Raw genomic sequence first — 19,415 nt, 5'->3', positions numbered from 1 at the left:
AGTGTCTCACAGTGGCACTGAGGGATTTGCAGAAAATGAAGAGCATTCAACCTTTTCTCATATAGAGGTAGCCCAGGTGATGCATGCTAATAGAAAGGAATGACATACAATTTTCATGAGGTGGCTATTGCCTTCCCAGGAGACGCCAACCTCTGGCAATTTATGTTCCATAAAGGCATTCCGTGTGCTAATCTGTTGTCATCACCACAGCATTCACTATTTTTTCCCAACCAGTAAGACTCCAGCTGCTAAATACATTGTTCTTCCTTACATTTCCTTACTAGAGGATCTTAGTACAAGGAATTATCCATTATCAACAAGGTACTGCCAGGGGCTTAAATAGACCAGTCACATGACTGTATAAAATAACCACAAACGGTAGTATATTCTATGGTTAGTAACTCACTTCCTGATTCCCTAAAATCTTACCATCATCTAAAAGGTAAAGGCCAAGGGTGTAATGAAATACTTGACAATTGTATGTGTTATGATCCCAAGTAATCATAACACAACAAGTGTTTAATACATTTAATATTTTAAAATAGTTTAAATGATATTAATAACTGAAACATGTTTGCACAAGACTGCACATGTTATTTAATAACATAGTATTTGTTAATTACCCAAATAAAGGAAAGAAACAAAGGTATAGGTTATATATGATAGTTAGAAAGATTTATAAAAGAACAAAGTTTTAAACTGTAACCCAACACTCTCCATTAGAGAAACTCAATCCAAGAGACACATCACTCCTATATTCGCTTGTTAAATTCTTACTCTTTCACCAGCTTACTTCTCTTGAACTGTGGGGAGAATTTTATGATTCTATTGCGAGATTGCAAGCATGAGCCTCTCAATTTTAATGTCCTAAACCTTTCTGTTTGAACAAGTTGAAGATTTCTATCCAAACTCTTCCAGCCTGGATATGTCACAGATTAGAAACCAATGCTGAGGTGGCCAGTTTCTATGAAGTGTCTTGATTCTCCTGCTCGGAGAAACTAGCATATTTTCTGAACTGAACTCGCAGTTCTCAACCAAAAGTTTGAACCTTATTTTCTGAAATAAAAGCCAAACTAGTATCTTAATCTGTTTATCATTCACAAATGAAATACTGCAGTACACTTTTTTTTCCATTAGCACTACAAGAGTTTTCCCAGGCACTTGGCTATAGTCACATGTTTACTCGGAATGGATACACATAGGTCACTGTTCCAAATGACTTTCTGACCTGTGTTTAAAAACAGAACTTCACAGAGCTGAAACCAAAATATCTGTGTCTATTCTAAATTGCAAATAAAAACAAAATATAAATTATACACATTTATCATGCCTGGATGGATGTAACATCAGAAATACTTAAGAAGCCTATTAGATAGAAGCCAAAATACACCTTTAATCATGAATTTCCTACAGTCATGATACGGTAGCAATGGAACGTGTATCCTCTGTAAGATGCATCACACAAATACTCCTAGGCTTCTTTAACGTGATCCTTTAATCCTGTGACCTCAGCTGCCCAGAAGGATAAAGACTGCAGTTGCATGGGAACACCACAGCTTAAACCTTCCCCTCCAACTCACTCAATCTCTTGATTTTGAATAATATTGCCATTTCTTCATTGTCACTGGGTCAAAGTGAGCGGCATGGTGGCACAGTGGTTAACACTGCTGCCTCACAGTGCCAGAGACCCGAGTTCAATTCCTGCCTCAGGCGACTGACTGTGTGGAGTTTGCACATTCTCCCTGTGTCTGCGTGGGTTTCCTCCGGGTGCTCTGGCTTCCTCCCACAGTCCAAAAATGTGCAGGTCAGGTGAATTGGCCATGCTAAATTGCACGTAGTGTTAGGTGAAGGGGGATGGGTTGTGGGTCGGTGTGGACTTGTTGGGCCGAAGGGCCTGTTTCCACACTGTTAAGTAATCTAAAGTCCCACCTAATGGCACTGCAGGTGAACTAACACTATATGCGTGCAAGAATATGGCACAGAGTATAAATAACATTTTCAAGGAAATGTAAACAAAAGCAAATATGCTGGTCTTGCCAATGAATCTTGAATTTTTTTAATTTTGCAGAAGTTTGGGGGATATTGGGGTTGTGTGCTGGGATTGGAAACATCTTTCCTGATTTTAGTTTTCAATGGCCTGGTTGTAAGTTTTCGTGTTTTTTTCTCGAACTACTGAACCTTTCACCAGAAGACTAATAGCTTTTCTGTATCTAACTTATTAAATTCAATTATCATCTTAAACACTTCAGTTGAGTCTTGTCAATGATAATTATCAGAATAAATAGGGTTCTGAGGCTTGGCATTCCCTAATACTGAATATGTCCTATTCTTACATAACATTCACTATTTAAAGCTTTTAAAGTTTACATGTGCTTTTATTCATGTGTTCTTCAGAAAGTTTCATCATGGAATATAGTTTAAAACAATGTCTTCCCAAAAGTAGAAGAAGTGCTGTGATTTGTAACTGTTCTGGCTTCCTCAACAAATCTGCTGGTGTTTTAAAATGTCATTGTGCATGAATGGAATTCCTATTCTGCTTCATTTCTCCTGTCATTTGAGCAGGAGCTGGTAAGTTGAAAGCTGCAACCATTTTCTTTTAAACAATTTTTGACTGTGGCATGTTGCTTTGTTGTTGATTGTTGTTGATTTGAGTATTAGCTCACAACCTGTGGACAACACTGTGTCTCCCTGTCTATAGTTATGCTTTCTTATAGCCCTGCAACACTCACGTCAGTGCCACTTTGATACCATGTTCTGTATGTATAGTATAGTACTGTTCAACATAGGCAGAATCTTTATTGATGTCAACTTAAGATATCTGCCGACAGCAACAGTGCATCATGGTAGATATCGATGGACTAGGAAGAATATTTGTACATGATTGCATTCCAATCCAACCAGATAAAAAATAAATGAATTAGTGCAATAATTGTCTTTTGTTTGGAATACTGGTTGTGTGTGCTTCCCAAGCTTAAAACATATCTCTATTCACATATTTATTCCCCTAAAAATCCTCTGTCAAGGTTTCCAGAGCAGCAACAGAAAATCTTGGAACCTGTTCTTCCCGTGTCTGCGTGGGTTTCCTCCGGGTGCTCCGGTTTCCTCCCACAGTCCAAAGATGTGCAGGTCAGGTGAATTGGCCATGCTAAATTGCCCGTAGTGTTAGATAAGGGGTAGATGTAGATGTAGATGTAGGGGTATGGGTGGGTTACGCTTCGGCGGGGCGGTGTGGACTTGTTGGGCCGGAGGGCCTGTTTCCACATTGTAAGTAATCTAATATTGTGCTATTGTTGACTCTTTTTCAGCTCAGAATCAGTTCTAAAGTTACTTCCCAGACTTTCTCCTGCCCTAATGCACCTCCACTTCTCTCAAAGGCCCCATTGCTCGCCCAGATAGATATAAAATAATTCCATAGAATGATTCAAAGTAAAGATGTGGCATTTCCTATTGTCCTGGCAATGTTTAACCCTCAAAGAATACCTCAAAAACCCCCAGATTGTCTGATAATTTATCCCCTTTTTTTACAGGCTGTGTGCAAATTGTTATGTTTGTCTTCCATAAGGACCGAAGTGCCCTGTTACTAAGTCGTCACAAAGTTATTAAGTCCACCACAGGATCTAAATACCTTGAACAATTCCAAACTTTGGGTTTCACATATATTGCCTGTTTACTTTTCTGAAATGATTCAAAAACACGTCTTTTCCTAATCTGAACCAATGCTCCTTGTCCTTCTTTAATTCAGGAAATATAGTTCTTGGGTTTTTGATATTTTGTGGTATATCTCTACAAGATCCCTTCTCAATCATCTCAATTCAAGGTTAAAAAGGCTGTGATTCTCCATCCTATCTTCATGATCCAATGACCTAACACTGAGCTCTGTCCTTTTGAATCCACTGTTTTCAGTGTTAAATCTATACTTTTTGGCTCTGCTTGGGTTTGTGTAACCATATGTACCAACATCAAAGCTGAACAAACGGTTTGAATATCGACTGGGACAACACAGCCATCCTGGGACAGGCTAAGCAAAGACATGCCAGAGAATTCCTAGAGGCCTGGCACTCCAACCACAATGCCATAAACAAACACATAGATCTAGATACCATCTACCACCCCTCAGAAAACGAACAGGAAATGACATCACCACAAACCCCAGGAACCCCATCCAGGACAAACATATAAATAGAAAGCAGGTGACAACAGCTTCGCTTCACTTGGAGGTTGCCACTGATGATGTTACCTAGCCAGGTAATGAAACGTCTGGATATCAAACTTACAGCTCAGTGAGCAAACCTACACCCTAAACCTCAACCCGAGCTACAAACCTTGGTTTGAATATTGTACAATGCTCAAACCATGTTCAAATTAATTAGTTTTGGTTTTACTAAAAGCATTCTTCTCCAATTACAGATACATTTAACACATAAACAGTATTTTTTTAAAATAGCAGTTTTACAATACTTATAAGGCCTTTTTTCCCCCTCTAAGCGTAATTATTCTCACTTCCACATTGTACCCTCTGAAATCCTGAGGTAATCCAAAGTTTTTCTGCTCATGTTTCATTCTTTATCCTTGTGTATACTATAGTTCCCAGTTAAGCAACAAAATACATGAATATATTTCCCTCATTTTCAAATCCTTCCATGGTTTCACTCCTCTTCATCTCTAGAGTTCTTCCTGGAACACAATTCTCCAGGATATCTGAGCTCCTCTAATTCTGATTTCTTCAGCATCCCCATTTAAACCATTCCATCTTTAAAGGTTATGCCTTCAGTTGTGCCATCCCTAGATATTTCATTGTAAACCTCTTTCCTTTAAGGCACTACTTAAAATCTACCTCTTGGAGTTTTTTTTTCCTAGTTTACCTGAAGTCACCTCATGTGGTTGAATGTTAAATGTTGCTTTGCAATATTCCCATGAAGCACCTTGGGACATTTTATTACAATCAAAGTACCAAGTAAATGAAAATTGTTGGTGTTGATTTCAGATGATCTAGTTAAATAAGAAAACACTTGGCCTACAGGCAAAAGGTCCAGTTATGTAGATGTTCACCTCCAAAATCAGAATGTTTTATACCTTCATGGTTAATATTGATACATTACCAGTCTCAAGATGCACAGACAACAATGTTCATTGTGTGTGCTGTCACCTTATAGAAATCTGTGTTTTTTAGTGTCTGCTGCAATTTGGAAGCTTGATCCCAAACGTTGAGGCTAATTGATCCTGCCTATTTTACTAAAATCACATCTGTGGGTATGAACCATTAGACCTTAAAAGGCAAACCAAGCAAGCTTATTGAAGTGTATTTACTGAGGTACACAGGATTTATTTATTATTAAAATGTTAAAACATTTATTATATCTTTTGTCCATAATAAAACCTCTAAGGTGTATATTTTTAATCCATCCAAACAAACCTTTAAAATATAATAGAAGTACATTAACTTTAAAAATATGAAATACATTACAAGCATTTAATACCCCTGCAAGGCTCATTATTAGGAAAATCTGAAGCCATTAAAATGAATTCAATCAGTCTATTGTGGGCTAGATCTGGTAGAATAAGGTCAGTCAATAGATCTACATGAGCTAGCAGAGAGATTGAAGTCTGTATTGAAACAGCAGTAAGAAACTAATTACATCCATTTTAAGAGTTCTTGAGGTAGTTTATGAAACCAATTTTAATGGCATTAGTTAAGTTTGTTCCACAGCTTTTATAGAGTGGAAAATTTAGTGCAGGTTTAAGCACAATGAATAGTACACATTTAATTCAATATCAGGGTAAGTACACGAATGAAGTGCACCAAACTCATTAGTCTTTTAGAAGGGGCATAAGTATAGTGAATGAAGTGCACTTACCCTGATCTCATAGTTTTGCTTTTATTATTAACATTATCACTGTTCTTATTCATTTAACATTTACGTGACTTCACAAGGGTTCCTGCTCCAAACCGTTTCAGTGAAGTACACAGACCAGGCTTTCATGGGCAATGGAATTCACATGATTTTTGTTGTGTGGGTGCTTTGGGTTGTTTTGTGTTTATTGTCATTTTCATAGTTTCAGATCTATAGGAACATATGGTCGTGACATATCATTTTCTAGTTAGATATTTACTGGCTTTGAGAGTGAAAGTGCTGAGCAATGTTTCTAATAATTCATTCATATTAAGTGCTTGAGAGCCAATGGATGAAGTGGTCTTAAAATCGTATTCGAAAACCCAACACTACTCACGTGATCAATGAGCTCCTTCACCATGCCATTCCACTGCCCCTTGTCATCTGGAGTTCCGTACTTTCCATCTTGCGTCAGTTGAATATCATAAACAAAGCCCAGAATACTGGATAATTCCTTCAGCAGATCAATGCAGTATCCTTCAAATCGGTCATTACCAGAGAGTGGCTTGTCAGACTTCTTAAACATGACATATGGTTCCTCCTGTGAGCAAGTCAAATTAGCAACAGTTAATTGCCAAGGTCACTTCCAATGCTGAAAGCATTTAGTTTGGATATGTGTCCTACCTAGGTGAATGACAAGAATAAATTACGTTTACCTCAGTCCTCAAGCTTTATTAAGTTCTAAAATTAGATTGAAGCCAATTAGATAATCATTTCCTCACTTTCAAATGTCTTTATATACCTTGTATGTGTCAAGTTTCATTTATTCAGGTTCATATATATTGCAGGCTTATCAATGCTCAGTATTACCCCACAAATAGTTTTATTTACATGTCAAGATAAAAATAATATACTGCTGCTCAGTGTTAGACAACTGTTTGGCAGAATGGCCTTTTTGAACTTAAAGTTTGTTTAATGACAAAATTCACACTGTTATTAAAGTATGATCAAGAAGGATGTAGTTGCCTCTTTTCACAAGATCCATGTAAATAATATTCCTTTTACCCTAATGGCGTGAACAGAGATACAGATTGGTATGTATCCCGTTCTTTTTTGGATGATCGATTGATTAGTCCAGTCTATTTTTGTTTGAACCATGACCATTTTAGACAAAGGGTAGAATCTTGTCAAACTGTTTCATCTGCTTCAGGAGAGCTTGTGAAAGAGCCATATTGCTTTTTCAGGGAAGGCCCAGTGAACCTCAGATCAATCAGGCAGTGGTGAGGACAACTGTGGGCCCTTCCTTGGAACTAATCATAGGGCCAGAGGTCCCATCCAGTGAGAGCTGCCAGTCATTCAGAGATTGGCATCCCTTGTGCTCAGCTGTGCAATGGAGAAGAAAGAGCACTTCTAGAGTTTCCAGGATTTCAGAGTAGCCAGGGTGAAGGTATTTAGGCTGAATAAATGTTGACCTAACAAGTGATGCCTTTATCCTGTGAATGATTTTTTTAAAAAAGACAGTTCTCCCAACTTTGGCACTAGCCCTCAGATGTTGGTAAGGAGGAGTTTACAAAGTTGACAGGTTTTTTTCTACCATTTGTAATTTTCACTGCCTAGGTTGATGCTAGGTGGGCTGTCTGGTTTCCTTTCTTTGTTGAGGCTTTGTAATGATTAATACAGCAGAGTGGCTTCCTTGGCCATTTCAGAGAGCAGGTAAGAGCCTATTGCCATGGGTCTGCATTCATGCGTGGGCCAGAACAAGTGAGGATGACAGATTTCCTTCCTGCAGAACATTAATTCTGTCTGTCAACAATGGTTTCACGGTCATCAATGGATTCTTAATTCCAGATATCTATCAAATTCAAATTCCTCCACCTACAATGGTGATATTCCCCAGAACCTTACCTGGGTTTCTAGCTTAATCGTCTAGAGCTTATACCAGTAGGCCATCACCTCCCTTTCAAGGGTAAGAGAGTGGTTTTAAAGAAATATTTTTGGGGAACATTTATGGAAGAGTATTGTAAAATGGTTACAAAAGGACTTCATGAGAATCAAAAATGAGTAATATTGATGTAATATATTCTTATAAATTAGCAATTAAAGCCACATGATCCTCAATGTAACAGATGATGTATATTTTGTACTGTAAGTGGTCTTCAACCACATTAATCAAATATTTGGCAGAGATAAATAACATCAAAACAATAAAGCTTTGTGGAACGTCTTCACGGACTGCATACACAATTGAGTAAAACTAAGCCATCTGCATCCATTATTACAAACTATTGAATTCAACTCTGGCCAGTTAGTAAACATAGACAACAATCCCATGATCACAAGAGCAGAGGTACTATTATTTTTCACTGAGTATTTGGTCTGAAAGTTCTGATTTTTAATCTTCTGTTCTACTGCAAATTATACATGGACTTGTTCTTTTCACAGATCTGCTGGGTTGTTGGCTGATGTGAGGAAATACAAATATAAACATTTTTAAACTAAAGGTCCTTTTTCAACAGAGAAATGCAGTTTTGGGACAACATGACTAAAATGTTTCTAATGATGAAAAAAGATAGGATGGAAGATTTCCTGGGGAGTTATGAACAATGGCATACAGATGCAAGCTTTAAGTTGAGTAATTGAGAAAACTGAGGAAGTTGTTTAAACAAAGAGTAGTAGGGATGTGGAATTTTTTTTGGGGCTAAGGGCTCAGGCTGAAACTATATTGACATTCAACATTTGATTGGACAGATAGATGAAGGTAATTGGATTGAATGAATCTGGAAACAGAATGGATAAATGTGATTTAGACTGAGAGGTTTGATTCAAGTCATTTAACTGCTTTATTCCAGTATAAAGTGAACATAGACTGAATTGATAACAATTCAATTGCTGGAACATTCTTTGCTGAAGCAATGAACAAGTCAGCTGCCCACGATGTTGAATTGATTTAACCGGTAGTTCTAAGTTTATAACTTCCTGACCACAGCTCAAGAGGAAAATCTTACAGATGTTCAATTTACTTAACAGCTCTTTCTATTTTGTGTCCAATGGATTACCTAGAACAACTGCTAATCAAATCAGCTATTGCATTACTTTGACTTTAACATTAGCTCCCCAGAAAGCTCAAACAGCAGGGGAGATTCTGTTATTAATGTTTGTTGGGTGCAGCTGAGATGAGATAACAGGTCACTTATTGTTTGACTCATCCAGAGTAACAATACAATCCAGAGTAACAATATCATCATGAATATCAATATTCAGCCATTTCTGAAGCAGAAAATGGGAACAAAAGCCAACAACTCCTTTGGACCTGACCAACTTTCATTTTAGGGTTTTATAAGAGGTGGATGCAGAGATGATGAATATACTGCTTTTGATGTTTCAGATTTCTGTACATATTTGGAATCATCCCCTGTGGACCAGAATAATCCCATTATTCAACGGTTTGGGGCAATGATGTGGAAGCACTGAGAGAAATCAGGAAAGTGTAGGCTTGTAGCCTGATGCCAGAATACAGAGTGCATACTATAATCCCTTTGATAGCAGTGACTAGGCGAAGACAGCACACCGTTTTTTTGAAAGAGGAGTCATAGTGTCCAAATTTTTATTTTAATTGCTGACACAGTAAATTTGGAATTTCACAAGACAGTCAATGTGCTGTCACATAAAAGTGTTTTACATAACACAACACAAGAGTTTGTTACACAAGCTTATAGGTAATTGGATTAAGGATAATATATTGGGATGGATTGAAGATTCATTAAAGCACAGAAAACAGAGAAGGATTAAATATCTTTGCTTCAAGAATCAGTGGTTGTGCCAATTTACAATCTAAACCAATAATTTCAAAGAACTGTGTACTATATTCAAGTTTGCTAATGACATAAAGTAAGTGGGGAGAAGAATGGAGATTGGTAGTGTGATTGGGCAAGAAGGGGTCCGATGAAATATAATGTGAGGCCAAGTGAAATAGCCTTTTCTGGTAGGAAAACTAGAAAAGCGAAGCATTTCAAAAGTTGAGAAACATTTGTAAATATTGGTGTTCAAAAGTTTTAAAGGGTCCCTGTACTCTCTTGATGGAAAGTTATCATACTGCCACAATGATCAATGAGGGAAGCAATGCCATGTTATATTTTATTGCAGGGGTATTGAATTAGAAGAGTAAATACATTTTGCAGGAATTGTACAGGGTTTTGTTGAGACCACACTTCTTTATCTAAGAATGAATATTCTTGTCTTAGAAGTGGTGGAACAAAAATTGATCAGATTCATGCCTGCGATGAGAAGACTGACCTATGTGACAAAATGGAACTATGCAGCTCAGACTCCTCCTATGGTCCCCAGCATCACAGATGTCAATTCTCAGTTAATTTGATTCACTTCACGTGACATCAAGAAATGTCTGAAGACACCGGATACTGCAAAGTCAACACTCAGCAGTAAATATATGGAAGAAAATTCAGAAGCGTAGAATTAGCCATGCCCCTAGCCAGGCTATTTCAAAGTGATTATATCCTTGGCATTTTTCCAACAATATGGAAAATTGCCCAGATATGTGCAGTGCACACAATGCAGGACAAATCCAGCCTAGTCAATTACTGCTCTATCAGTCATCAGTCTTGGTCATCAGCAAAGTCATTGCAGGGGTTGTTGACAGTTTTATAAAATGGCTCTCACAAATGAGTAACCTGCTCATTGATGCTCAGTTTAGCTTCAGCCAAGGCCAGTCAGCTCCTGACTTCACTATAAGCTTGCACTAAACACAGACAAATGAGCTAAACGTTAGAGGTGAAGTGAGGTTGAGTGAGGCAGCTTTTGATCAAGTGCATCATCAAGGAACAGAAGCAAAATTCACGTTGAGGAGAATCAAGAGGAAATCTCTCTGCTGCTTGCAAGCATACTTAGCAAGGAAGATGGTAAAACTGTCAATGTAATAACTATGACATCATATTGATCTATTTCTATTTGTATGTCAACTCATGTAGCTTATAACAAAACATGGGCTCTCAATTCTAAATTTCTGTTAACTGTTTTGATACCTTAGACTTATTGGTTAAATTTAAAAAGAAACACAAAAAACACTGACCAATGAAAGCTGAGGAACTCGATGAGAGGTGGGTGGGGCTTTACAAGGATGAGCTGGTGTTAAAATAAGAGAACTGTCAGAGTCATAGCTTGATATTTCTTGCAACTCCAGCCAACCACATTGTCTCATTCTAACTCCCCAGCAATTTTCTAGAGACTACAGAAATTCTAAAAATGTGATCGAGATCATCAACGATTGATTTGTCTCCATTTTTAACAAAAAAATCCTTCAACTATCTCTAAAAGGAAAAAACAAGAGAGTTTCAAATTCTCAAGTTGGCATTGGGTCATGGTTGCTTGACAAATCTCTCACCCACCCCATTGTTTTAAATCACCCAATACTTGAAGGCATATAGACTTGGATCTTTATCTGCACAATGTCAGGGAAGTTCCCTGAATCTGGCTTCCAGAATTAGCTGCCCAGGCATCAGATTTTCATTCTGGCAGAGATGCTTTATGTTAGAAATTGGGTGGACAACCTCTGCTGGAGTGGCAAGAATGTCAGGTGCAGAGGAAGGAATTCCTAGGAGCTCTGGCACTCTATTGAAAATGTTAAAATATGGAATAAAGCATCCCCTTAACTTCACTTCGCATAGGCTCTGAAACTCACTAATATGTTTCCCATTACCCATCTGCACCAACCCAAACCACACAATGCAACCTTTCCACCCCAGAAAGCCTTATAAATCCCACACAAACCCTTTAACCACTTCCAGTGTTCATACCAATCTAAGCTGCACTAGCTATCCTCATGATCCTTCACAAACCTGCTACCAACTTCATGCAAACTCAGAAAAACTATGCCCAATGCCAACCACCTTTTGTGGCAGCATTTACCATGCTAACTCACAGAGTACCCAACATGGGCAGAGGTTAATAAAATGGAGTTCTATAAAATAAAGATGTAAATATCTATTGCAGATTGGCCATGATTAAAAAAAATTCTTCATATTTCTGTTCTTTCAACTAAACAAAACCTTACCACAACAATCATTTTATTCTAGTTCACAATCTCTTCTAATACACTTGGGTCTATAACCACTTGCAGCTGTTAGTCAAATTGTGAAATATCATCAACTTTACTGTTGCAAACAATGATTGTAAAATCAGACATGCTATTTCTGGACTTGACTGGTATTTTCGACACAACTGAGAGGCTCTTTGCTGTGGTGAAAAATCCAGACCATGATATTCATTGCTGAAGAGTAGAAGACACAATTGAAAACGTTGTTAAAAGAATCTACATTGAATCAATCTGACGAGAATGCATCAACACATCCGAAGATCCATTAATAAGATAATGCACCAAATGGAACAACATCTCTCACTGTGTTGTCCAGATTAATGCAAGAATTGTGTTTGTGTCAAACTCAACAAAGATTATTAATCTATTTAGGATTAACTCTCATTCCTTGTTCTGTATTATGTTTTACTAAGATAAAAAAAAAGACTATTGAGAATAGAACTGAATGGATTTTATTGAATTAATAGAATTGGTATTTTCCTCTATGATCTTCAACAGTGGTCACCACGATAAATCGAATTGATATAATTTTCTCTGCAGTGTCCCTATTTGATGAATTCTGTTAACCACCAATTCACATCATAATAGAAAATGTGATGCTGAAAATAAATAGGCCACCCCATTCAAGTGACACTTCAGCAAAATAACAGATTTCTCAGCAGTGTATTTGCTCTTGAGTTCACAGTTTTATGGCCTGTATATTCAGAAATATGTGAAATATTTTCTTCAATTTCTTTCATACTTATATTTCCATCCTCACAGAAAGTTTAATAATCTGTACCATATTTCTCAGATCCTTTGTTTTATGAAAATAAACTTCATTTTGAATTTTGCCTGAAATGTGTTTTTTTTGAAGCCGAGTTTCAATTTATTCACATTAGTAATGAGAGGACAATCCAAGTAAGTGAGCTGTGCTCTGCATCATTTATATTTGAGATTTCTGTAACATTTTCAATAAGTTTAAAGTTCAACTCACTGAACAATTATTAATAATGCTTAGTTTCAGCAATGAACACATTTACAGCTCAATACTAAAATTGAAACATGCTTGAAAACATTAAGTATTTTGGAAAGAAAACAATTACCTCTCAATATGATACCAATTGTACGACCTCATTTAAGATGCTACATTTTTGATTCTGCAAATCAATTTTAGCAGAAATTGAACTGCAATCTAACCATCTCAGATGTGAGCATGCTAGTGTGCTGTCCTCTATGGAAAGCATCGTGGCTCAGTGGTTAACTCTGCTGCCTCAAGGGACCTGGGTTCAATTCCACCCTCAGGCAACAATCTGTGTGGAGCTTGCACATTCTCCCTGTGACTGTATGGGTGCTCTAATTTCCTCCCACAGTCCAAAGATGTGCAAGTTAGGTGAATTGGCCATGCTAAGTTGCCCATAGTATTTAGGGATGTGCAGGCTAGTTGGGTTAGCCATGGGAAATGCAGGGTTACAGGGATAGGGTGGGTCTGGGTTGGATGTTCTTTAGAGAGCCAACATGGACTCAATGGGCCAAATGGCCTGCTTCCACACTGTAGGAATTCTGTAGTTATATCGGTGAACAACCTGATTTATATTCAGCAAAAAATGACTTTATAATTCACCAAAAATGACCTTATAATTCTACATTGAACTATCTATTTTATGTACGCTAGTCAGATGAACTGTAACATAATTAATACAACTTTGAACATGTTTCGGGCAATTACCTGACTGCCAAAATGGAAACTTGTCTTATATGTATAGAAATATACCAACTTTATACACATTGGTGATACAAACTCTGATAATTCTTTAATATTAACTGTGTTAGACAGGAAGTGACATGCCTAGGTCCTGACTGTTGATGGCATGGGACTGTTTGATACCAGAAATAAAGATTGATCTGCACGGGGAGTGGAACTGTTCAGAAAGATGTCTCCAGCCTGATAAATTAACCCTCCTGTTGGCTATAAATATCAATGACATCAGTTTTAGAACTGGTCCTGCAAATGCTCATTTGGTTAGCTGTAGTACAGTTGGCTGTTCTCTTACATCATAGTCAGATGGTTTGGTGTTCAAATCTCAATCCATAACCACAGGATGCCCAAAAGGACATTACAACCACTGAAATACTTTTATAAATAGACCTGAATTTTACAAGAAATTGACTGTGTCGTCTATGGCAGGTTTAATGGAGGATTTACCTCTGTGAGACCTAGCGAGATTTCTCACATATTATCTGAAATCTGCCTACGCACTAGCCTTCTGTGTTGCCCTAATCATCCTACTTTTCCTCTCACCAAAGGTGAAAGTATTAAGACCATTCGATACAGGAGCAGAATTAGGCCATTCAGTCCATTGAGTCTGTTTTGCCATTCGATCATGGCTGAAACGTTTCTCATCCCCATTCTCCTGCCTCCTCTTCATTACCATCGATCCCTTTACTGGTCAAGAACCCATGCATCTCTGTCTTAAATATATTCAATTATTTGATCTTCACAGCTTTCTCCAGCAATAACTTCCACATGTTCACCACTTTTGGCTGAAGAATTTCCTTCTCATCTCAGTTCTAAAGAATCGTCCCTTCACTCTGAGACTGTGGTCTCAGATCCTAATCTCTCCTAAGATATTGCTAAGATGTTTGTTGGAAACATCTTTTCCATGTCCATTTTTTTCCAAGCCTCTCAGTGTTCTATAAGTTTCAATGTGATCCCACCTTATCCTTCTGAACTCCATTAAGTACAGACACAGACTCCTCAACCATTCTTGCTATAAACTGTCCATAATTCCCGGGATCATTCTTATAAACCCCCTCTGGACCCATTTCAATGCCACCACACCCTTCATTAGTTAAATTGTCCAAAACCACTCAGTATATTCCAAATGCAGTCTGCAGGGTCCTCAACAGTATGTCTCTGTTCTAATATTTTAGCTGTCTTGAAATGAATGCATTTGCCATCCTAACTGCCAACAGAACCTGTGTGTTAGATTAGATTCCCTACAGTGTGGAAACAGGCCCTTCAGCCCAACAAGTCCACACTGACCCTCCGAAGAGCAACCCACCCGGATCCATTTCCCTACATTCACCCCTGACTAATGCACCTAACACTATGGGCAATTTAGCATGGACAATTCACCTAACCTGCACATCTTTGGACTGTGGGAGGAAACTGGAGCACCCGGAGGAAACCCAAGCAGACACAGGGAGAATGTGCAAACTCCACACAGATAGTTGCCTGAGGCGAGAATTGAACCTGGGTCCTTGGCGCTGTGAGGCAGCAGTGCTAACCACTGAGCCACTGTGCCGCCTCTTAAGTGAATCTTAAACTAAGAGTCACAAGTGCTGTTGTGCTTCAGATTTCTGAAACCTCATCCCATTTAGAAAATAATGGGGGCGGAGAGGTTAGGAAGAAGATTGCAGGTCCACCTACCGCATTTCCAACGCCCCTCCCCCAAGACCTCCTCCCTACCTTTTATCTTAGCCCTTCCTAACCTGGAATCTTCTTCCTGACCTCTCCGCCCCCACCCCACTCCGGCCTATCTCCCTCACCTTGACCTCCTTCCACCTATCGCATTTCCAACGCCCCTCCCCCAAGTCCCTCCTCCCTACCTTTTATCTTAGCCTGCTGGACACACCTTCCTCATTCCTGAAGAAGGGCTTATGCCCAAAACGTCGATTCTCCTGTTCCTTGGATGCTGCCTGACCTGCTGCGCTTTTCCAGCAACACATTTTCAGCTCTGATCTCCAGCATCTGCAGTCCTCACTTTCTCCATTACAAGCCCACCTTGTTAACAGTTCAACACGCTACAGCTTGTGATCTTACTGAACTTGCCAATGGGGAAACCCAACATGGAAACGAGAGCAGGATCATGGAAGATTCAATTCTCTGCTTGGCCCTAAAGGCCTTCATGTTACAGACTGGGCACCAACATCTCAGGCACGCACCATGGGCACTGGTCACATGTACCCAAGATATATGAACATTGGCATCTGACACGTCTCAGCACATTTCTGATCCACTTAGAAGCCTTTTCAAATGGAGTGCCTGCTCTTAGATTCCTCCTTTTGGAAACTGTGTGACAAACATCAAAGAGTGACAGATTTAAGTGGACAACTAGTTGAGGAAGCATGACCAAAGTTCCAAAACTGACAATGAACTGCTTGCTGAGTGCAGTTTTAATGATACCAGCAGATATCCCTGTAAGGTAGTAACAAGGACACATTGGCCTCAGGGGCACATACCCAGGTCATGGACTGGACCAAGCTGTGTCTCTGGCCTCTTCGCTCATTGTCATAGCGCTCACACACACTGAACCTACCAGGTGCCCACAACATCCCCTTCTGGCACTGCTTTACTTTGCATTGTATTTTTGTTCATTGGCCCTCCTCTATTCGTGCCAGGCTGATACTACTACTGTATTACTGTGCCATTTAGCACAGACATAAAGCAAAGAAGCTTGCCAAAGTTGTCGGAAGACTTCATTCCAGTCAAAGGGGATAGTCTTTACTCAAGAAGTCAAGGCAACCTCTAGTAGGAGGAGCAGACCAATAATGGGCGACACCCCACTGGCCTATTGTGAGCTGATTTGCTCCAAGAATGACAGAGAGGCAGGTACATGGATGATAAGAGTGGATGGCACATCTCTAACTGTTGGTGCAGATGGGGATGCTTCCCAAATAAGCTAAGATGCTGCACAGAGAGCAGGCAGAGTTACTAATGTGGCATGATGAGGCAGGTGAGGCTGATTGTCGAAGATGTTACATGGATTAGTGATTGTGATGGAGGACAAGCTGTGGTGGGAGCTGGGTCCACTGGCAGGCATAGGTATCTGGAGAAGGCCTAGGATCTACATGTCCTGGGTGGAGTGGGAGGGGGAGTTAAAGTGTTCAGCCATGGGATGGTGGGATTGGTTGATGTGTTGTCCCAGAGATGTTCTCTGAAACGATCTGCCTCCTCCATTGCCAAACCCTAACAGGTCCTGGGCCTCCTCCATCGTCAAACCCTAACCACCCGATGCCTGGAGGAAGAATGCTTCATCCGCCTTGAGACACTGCAACCACATGGGATTAATGTGGACTTCACCAGTTTCTCCATTCCCCCTCCCTGACCTTATCTCAGTCCTAACCTTCCAACTCGCCATTGCCCTCTTGACCTGTCCATGGTCCTTCCCTCTTGTCCACTCCACCCTCCTCTCTGACCTATCACCTTCCCCCCCACTTTCATCTACCTATTGCATTCCGCTGCCTTCTCCCCTCCCCGACCCCATCTCCCTGCCAGTTATCTCTCAGCCACCATGGACAGGATTGTCAATGCCTTGTGTAAGACTTGGACAGGTTAATATTATGTCAGCCAAAATTACATCTGGCAAAATCTGGAGTGATTGAGGGGAATAAAAAGAGGGAATATGTAAACCAAAGAGTAAAACTTTTAAAAAACATGCCACAAAGGAGACCTAGGGATTACACTTATATAGCAGTAAGCTCTTTTGGGTGAACAGCAAGGCCATAAAAGGAATGCAAACGTTATTCACTAAGATTACCAGAGATGAAAGACTTTAGAAATCAAGAGAGATAAAAGAGCTGGAGCTTTTGTGATTACAAAAGGAAGGCCAAGAGGATTTTTTCCCAAGGTATTCAAAGTGATGAATGATTTTGAGTAATAAGTCAGAAAAGCTAAATTTGTTCTGATTGGTGAATTGGTAATGGGAAGTCATAAGTTTAATATAATATGAAAAGAACAAAAGGAATTCGGGCAACATTTCATGCAGAGGCTGGAATGTCCAAACACACTCTTTGACCGATGATTTTTAACAGCTTTTTCAAAGGAAAGCAAGTAAACAGTTGAAAATAAGAAGAAAGCATATGAGATAAGGTCAGGTCACCAGAATTTAGTGACAGTTTCAAACCATTATAATGAGCTAAATGGTCTCTTTCTGTTGTTACAAATGTCTAACTGTCACATCATACATTTTGAAAAGAAGGATAGTCTGTCCGTAAAAAGGCAGAGAGTACTCTGCTCTAGTCATTACTGATTCACCACAGCCCCAAAAGTAGCAAACTGATGTGTTATCCCATCATAAAACAAAAAAAGGATGAAATTTAGAATTCACGTAACAATTAGACATCATAATGTGTCCTGCCAAAGATGTGAGAACGCAAAGTCTCTTAAGAAGTAGGCAACTGAAAGCACGCCATTAGGAATTCCAATTTATTTGACTGGCTTGGTAGAGCAACGATTCATCAAGGCTTGTATAGCCACCAGTTCACTCAAACAAGTTGAGTGACAGCATTTTGTAGAGTTCTACAGGAAGGTCTCTGAGAGTTATCCCCAGAAAGAGCATTCTCAGTCAAAGGGAGCACAAAGAGAAAGGCTTTCAGAAACTCACTTCTGTTATTTGGAAAGGACAGGCAAACTGGAAGTGGGGCCAAGGAACTAATGAGGAACTAGAAGTCTCGATGAGTCCCAAGGCCTACTGTACCTCTTTAATCCGTTATTTGAATATAGGAATCATTAAAACTGCTGAAATCTGACTTCAAAGTTTCAATTCTGCTATCCAAAAAGAGAACGTACAAGTCCCTGAACATATAGGTTAGGAGTAGGAGTAAGTCATCTGAGTCCACATGCCTACTCAGCCATTCAGTAAGATCATGGCTGATGAGACCATAAGATATAGGAGCGGAATTAGGTCATATTAGGTCATCAATATATTTCTCAGCCCCATTCACCTGCCTTCTTCCTGAAACACTTGGCCCCTGAAATAATAATGAATCTATATAACTCTGTCTTAAATACACTCAATGACTTGGCATCCACAGCCTTTTGCGGCAATGAGTTCCACAGATTCACCATCCTCTGGCTATAGAAATCCCTTCTCCTCTCAGTTCGAAGGTCATCCTTTCACTCTGAGGCTGTGCCCTCGGGTCCTGGTCCAGGTGTCTCCTACCAGTGGAAACATCTTCTCCACATCTACTCTATTGAGGCATCTCAGTATTCTGTAAGTTTCAATCAGATGCCCTCTCATCCTTCTGAACTCCATTGAGTACAGACCAAAAGCCCTCTACTGCTACTCATTTGCCAAGCTCTTCGGTCCTTGGGTTTTGGGGAGGTGACAACCGAGTGGTATTTATCACTGGACTATTCATCCAGAGACACAGGGGCAATTGGGTTCAAATCCTGCCTCAGCAGATGGTGGGAGTTAACTTCAATATAAAAAAAATGTTTGGAATTAAGAGTCTAATGATGATTGTTGAAAAAACCCATCTGGATCACTAATGTCCTATAGAGAAGGAAACTGCCATCCTTACCTGGTCTGGCCTTAGTGTGACTTCAGACCCACAGGAACATGGTTAACTCTAAATTGCCCTCTGGGATGGACAGTAAGGGCTGGCCTAGTCACTGATGTTGTCATCTTGTGAAATAAAAAAAAAGTTCCTCTCCACACCTCCCCCCCCCCCTCCGAAGTCAGCATATTCTTCCTTAGATACAGGGCACA

General features: G+C 39.5%; 1 protein-coding gene across 2 annotated transcripts in view; it reads right to left on the bottom strand.

Moving 5' to 3' along the window:
- grik3 (glutamate ionotropic receptor kainate type subunit 3) overlaps window positions 1-19,415 on the bottom strand; it is a 507,530-nt gene that overhangs the window by 231,064 nt on the left and 257,051 nt on the right. For both annotated transcript variants that reach the window (XM_072548544.1, XM_072548545.1), the window contains one exon: window positions 6,229-6,432. In XM_072548544.1, the coding sequence (XP_072404645.1) occupies window positions 6,229-6,432 (204 nt within the window). The remainder of the gene's footprint in view (window positions 1-6,228; window positions 6,433-19,415) is intronic.

This window comes from Chiloscyllium punctatum, chromosome 27, assembly GCF_047496795.1.
Source record: "Chiloscyllium punctatum isolate Juve2018m chromosome 27, sChiPun1.3, whole genome shotgun sequence".
In the NCBI taxonomy this organism is placed as follows: domain Eukaryota; kingdom Metazoa; phylum Chordata; class Chondrichthyes; order Orectolobiformes; family Hemiscylliidae; genus Chiloscyllium; species Chiloscyllium punctatum.
The sequence above is the reverse complement of the archived record's forward strand: the minus strand, read 5'-3'. Positions and strand labels throughout refer to the sequence as shown.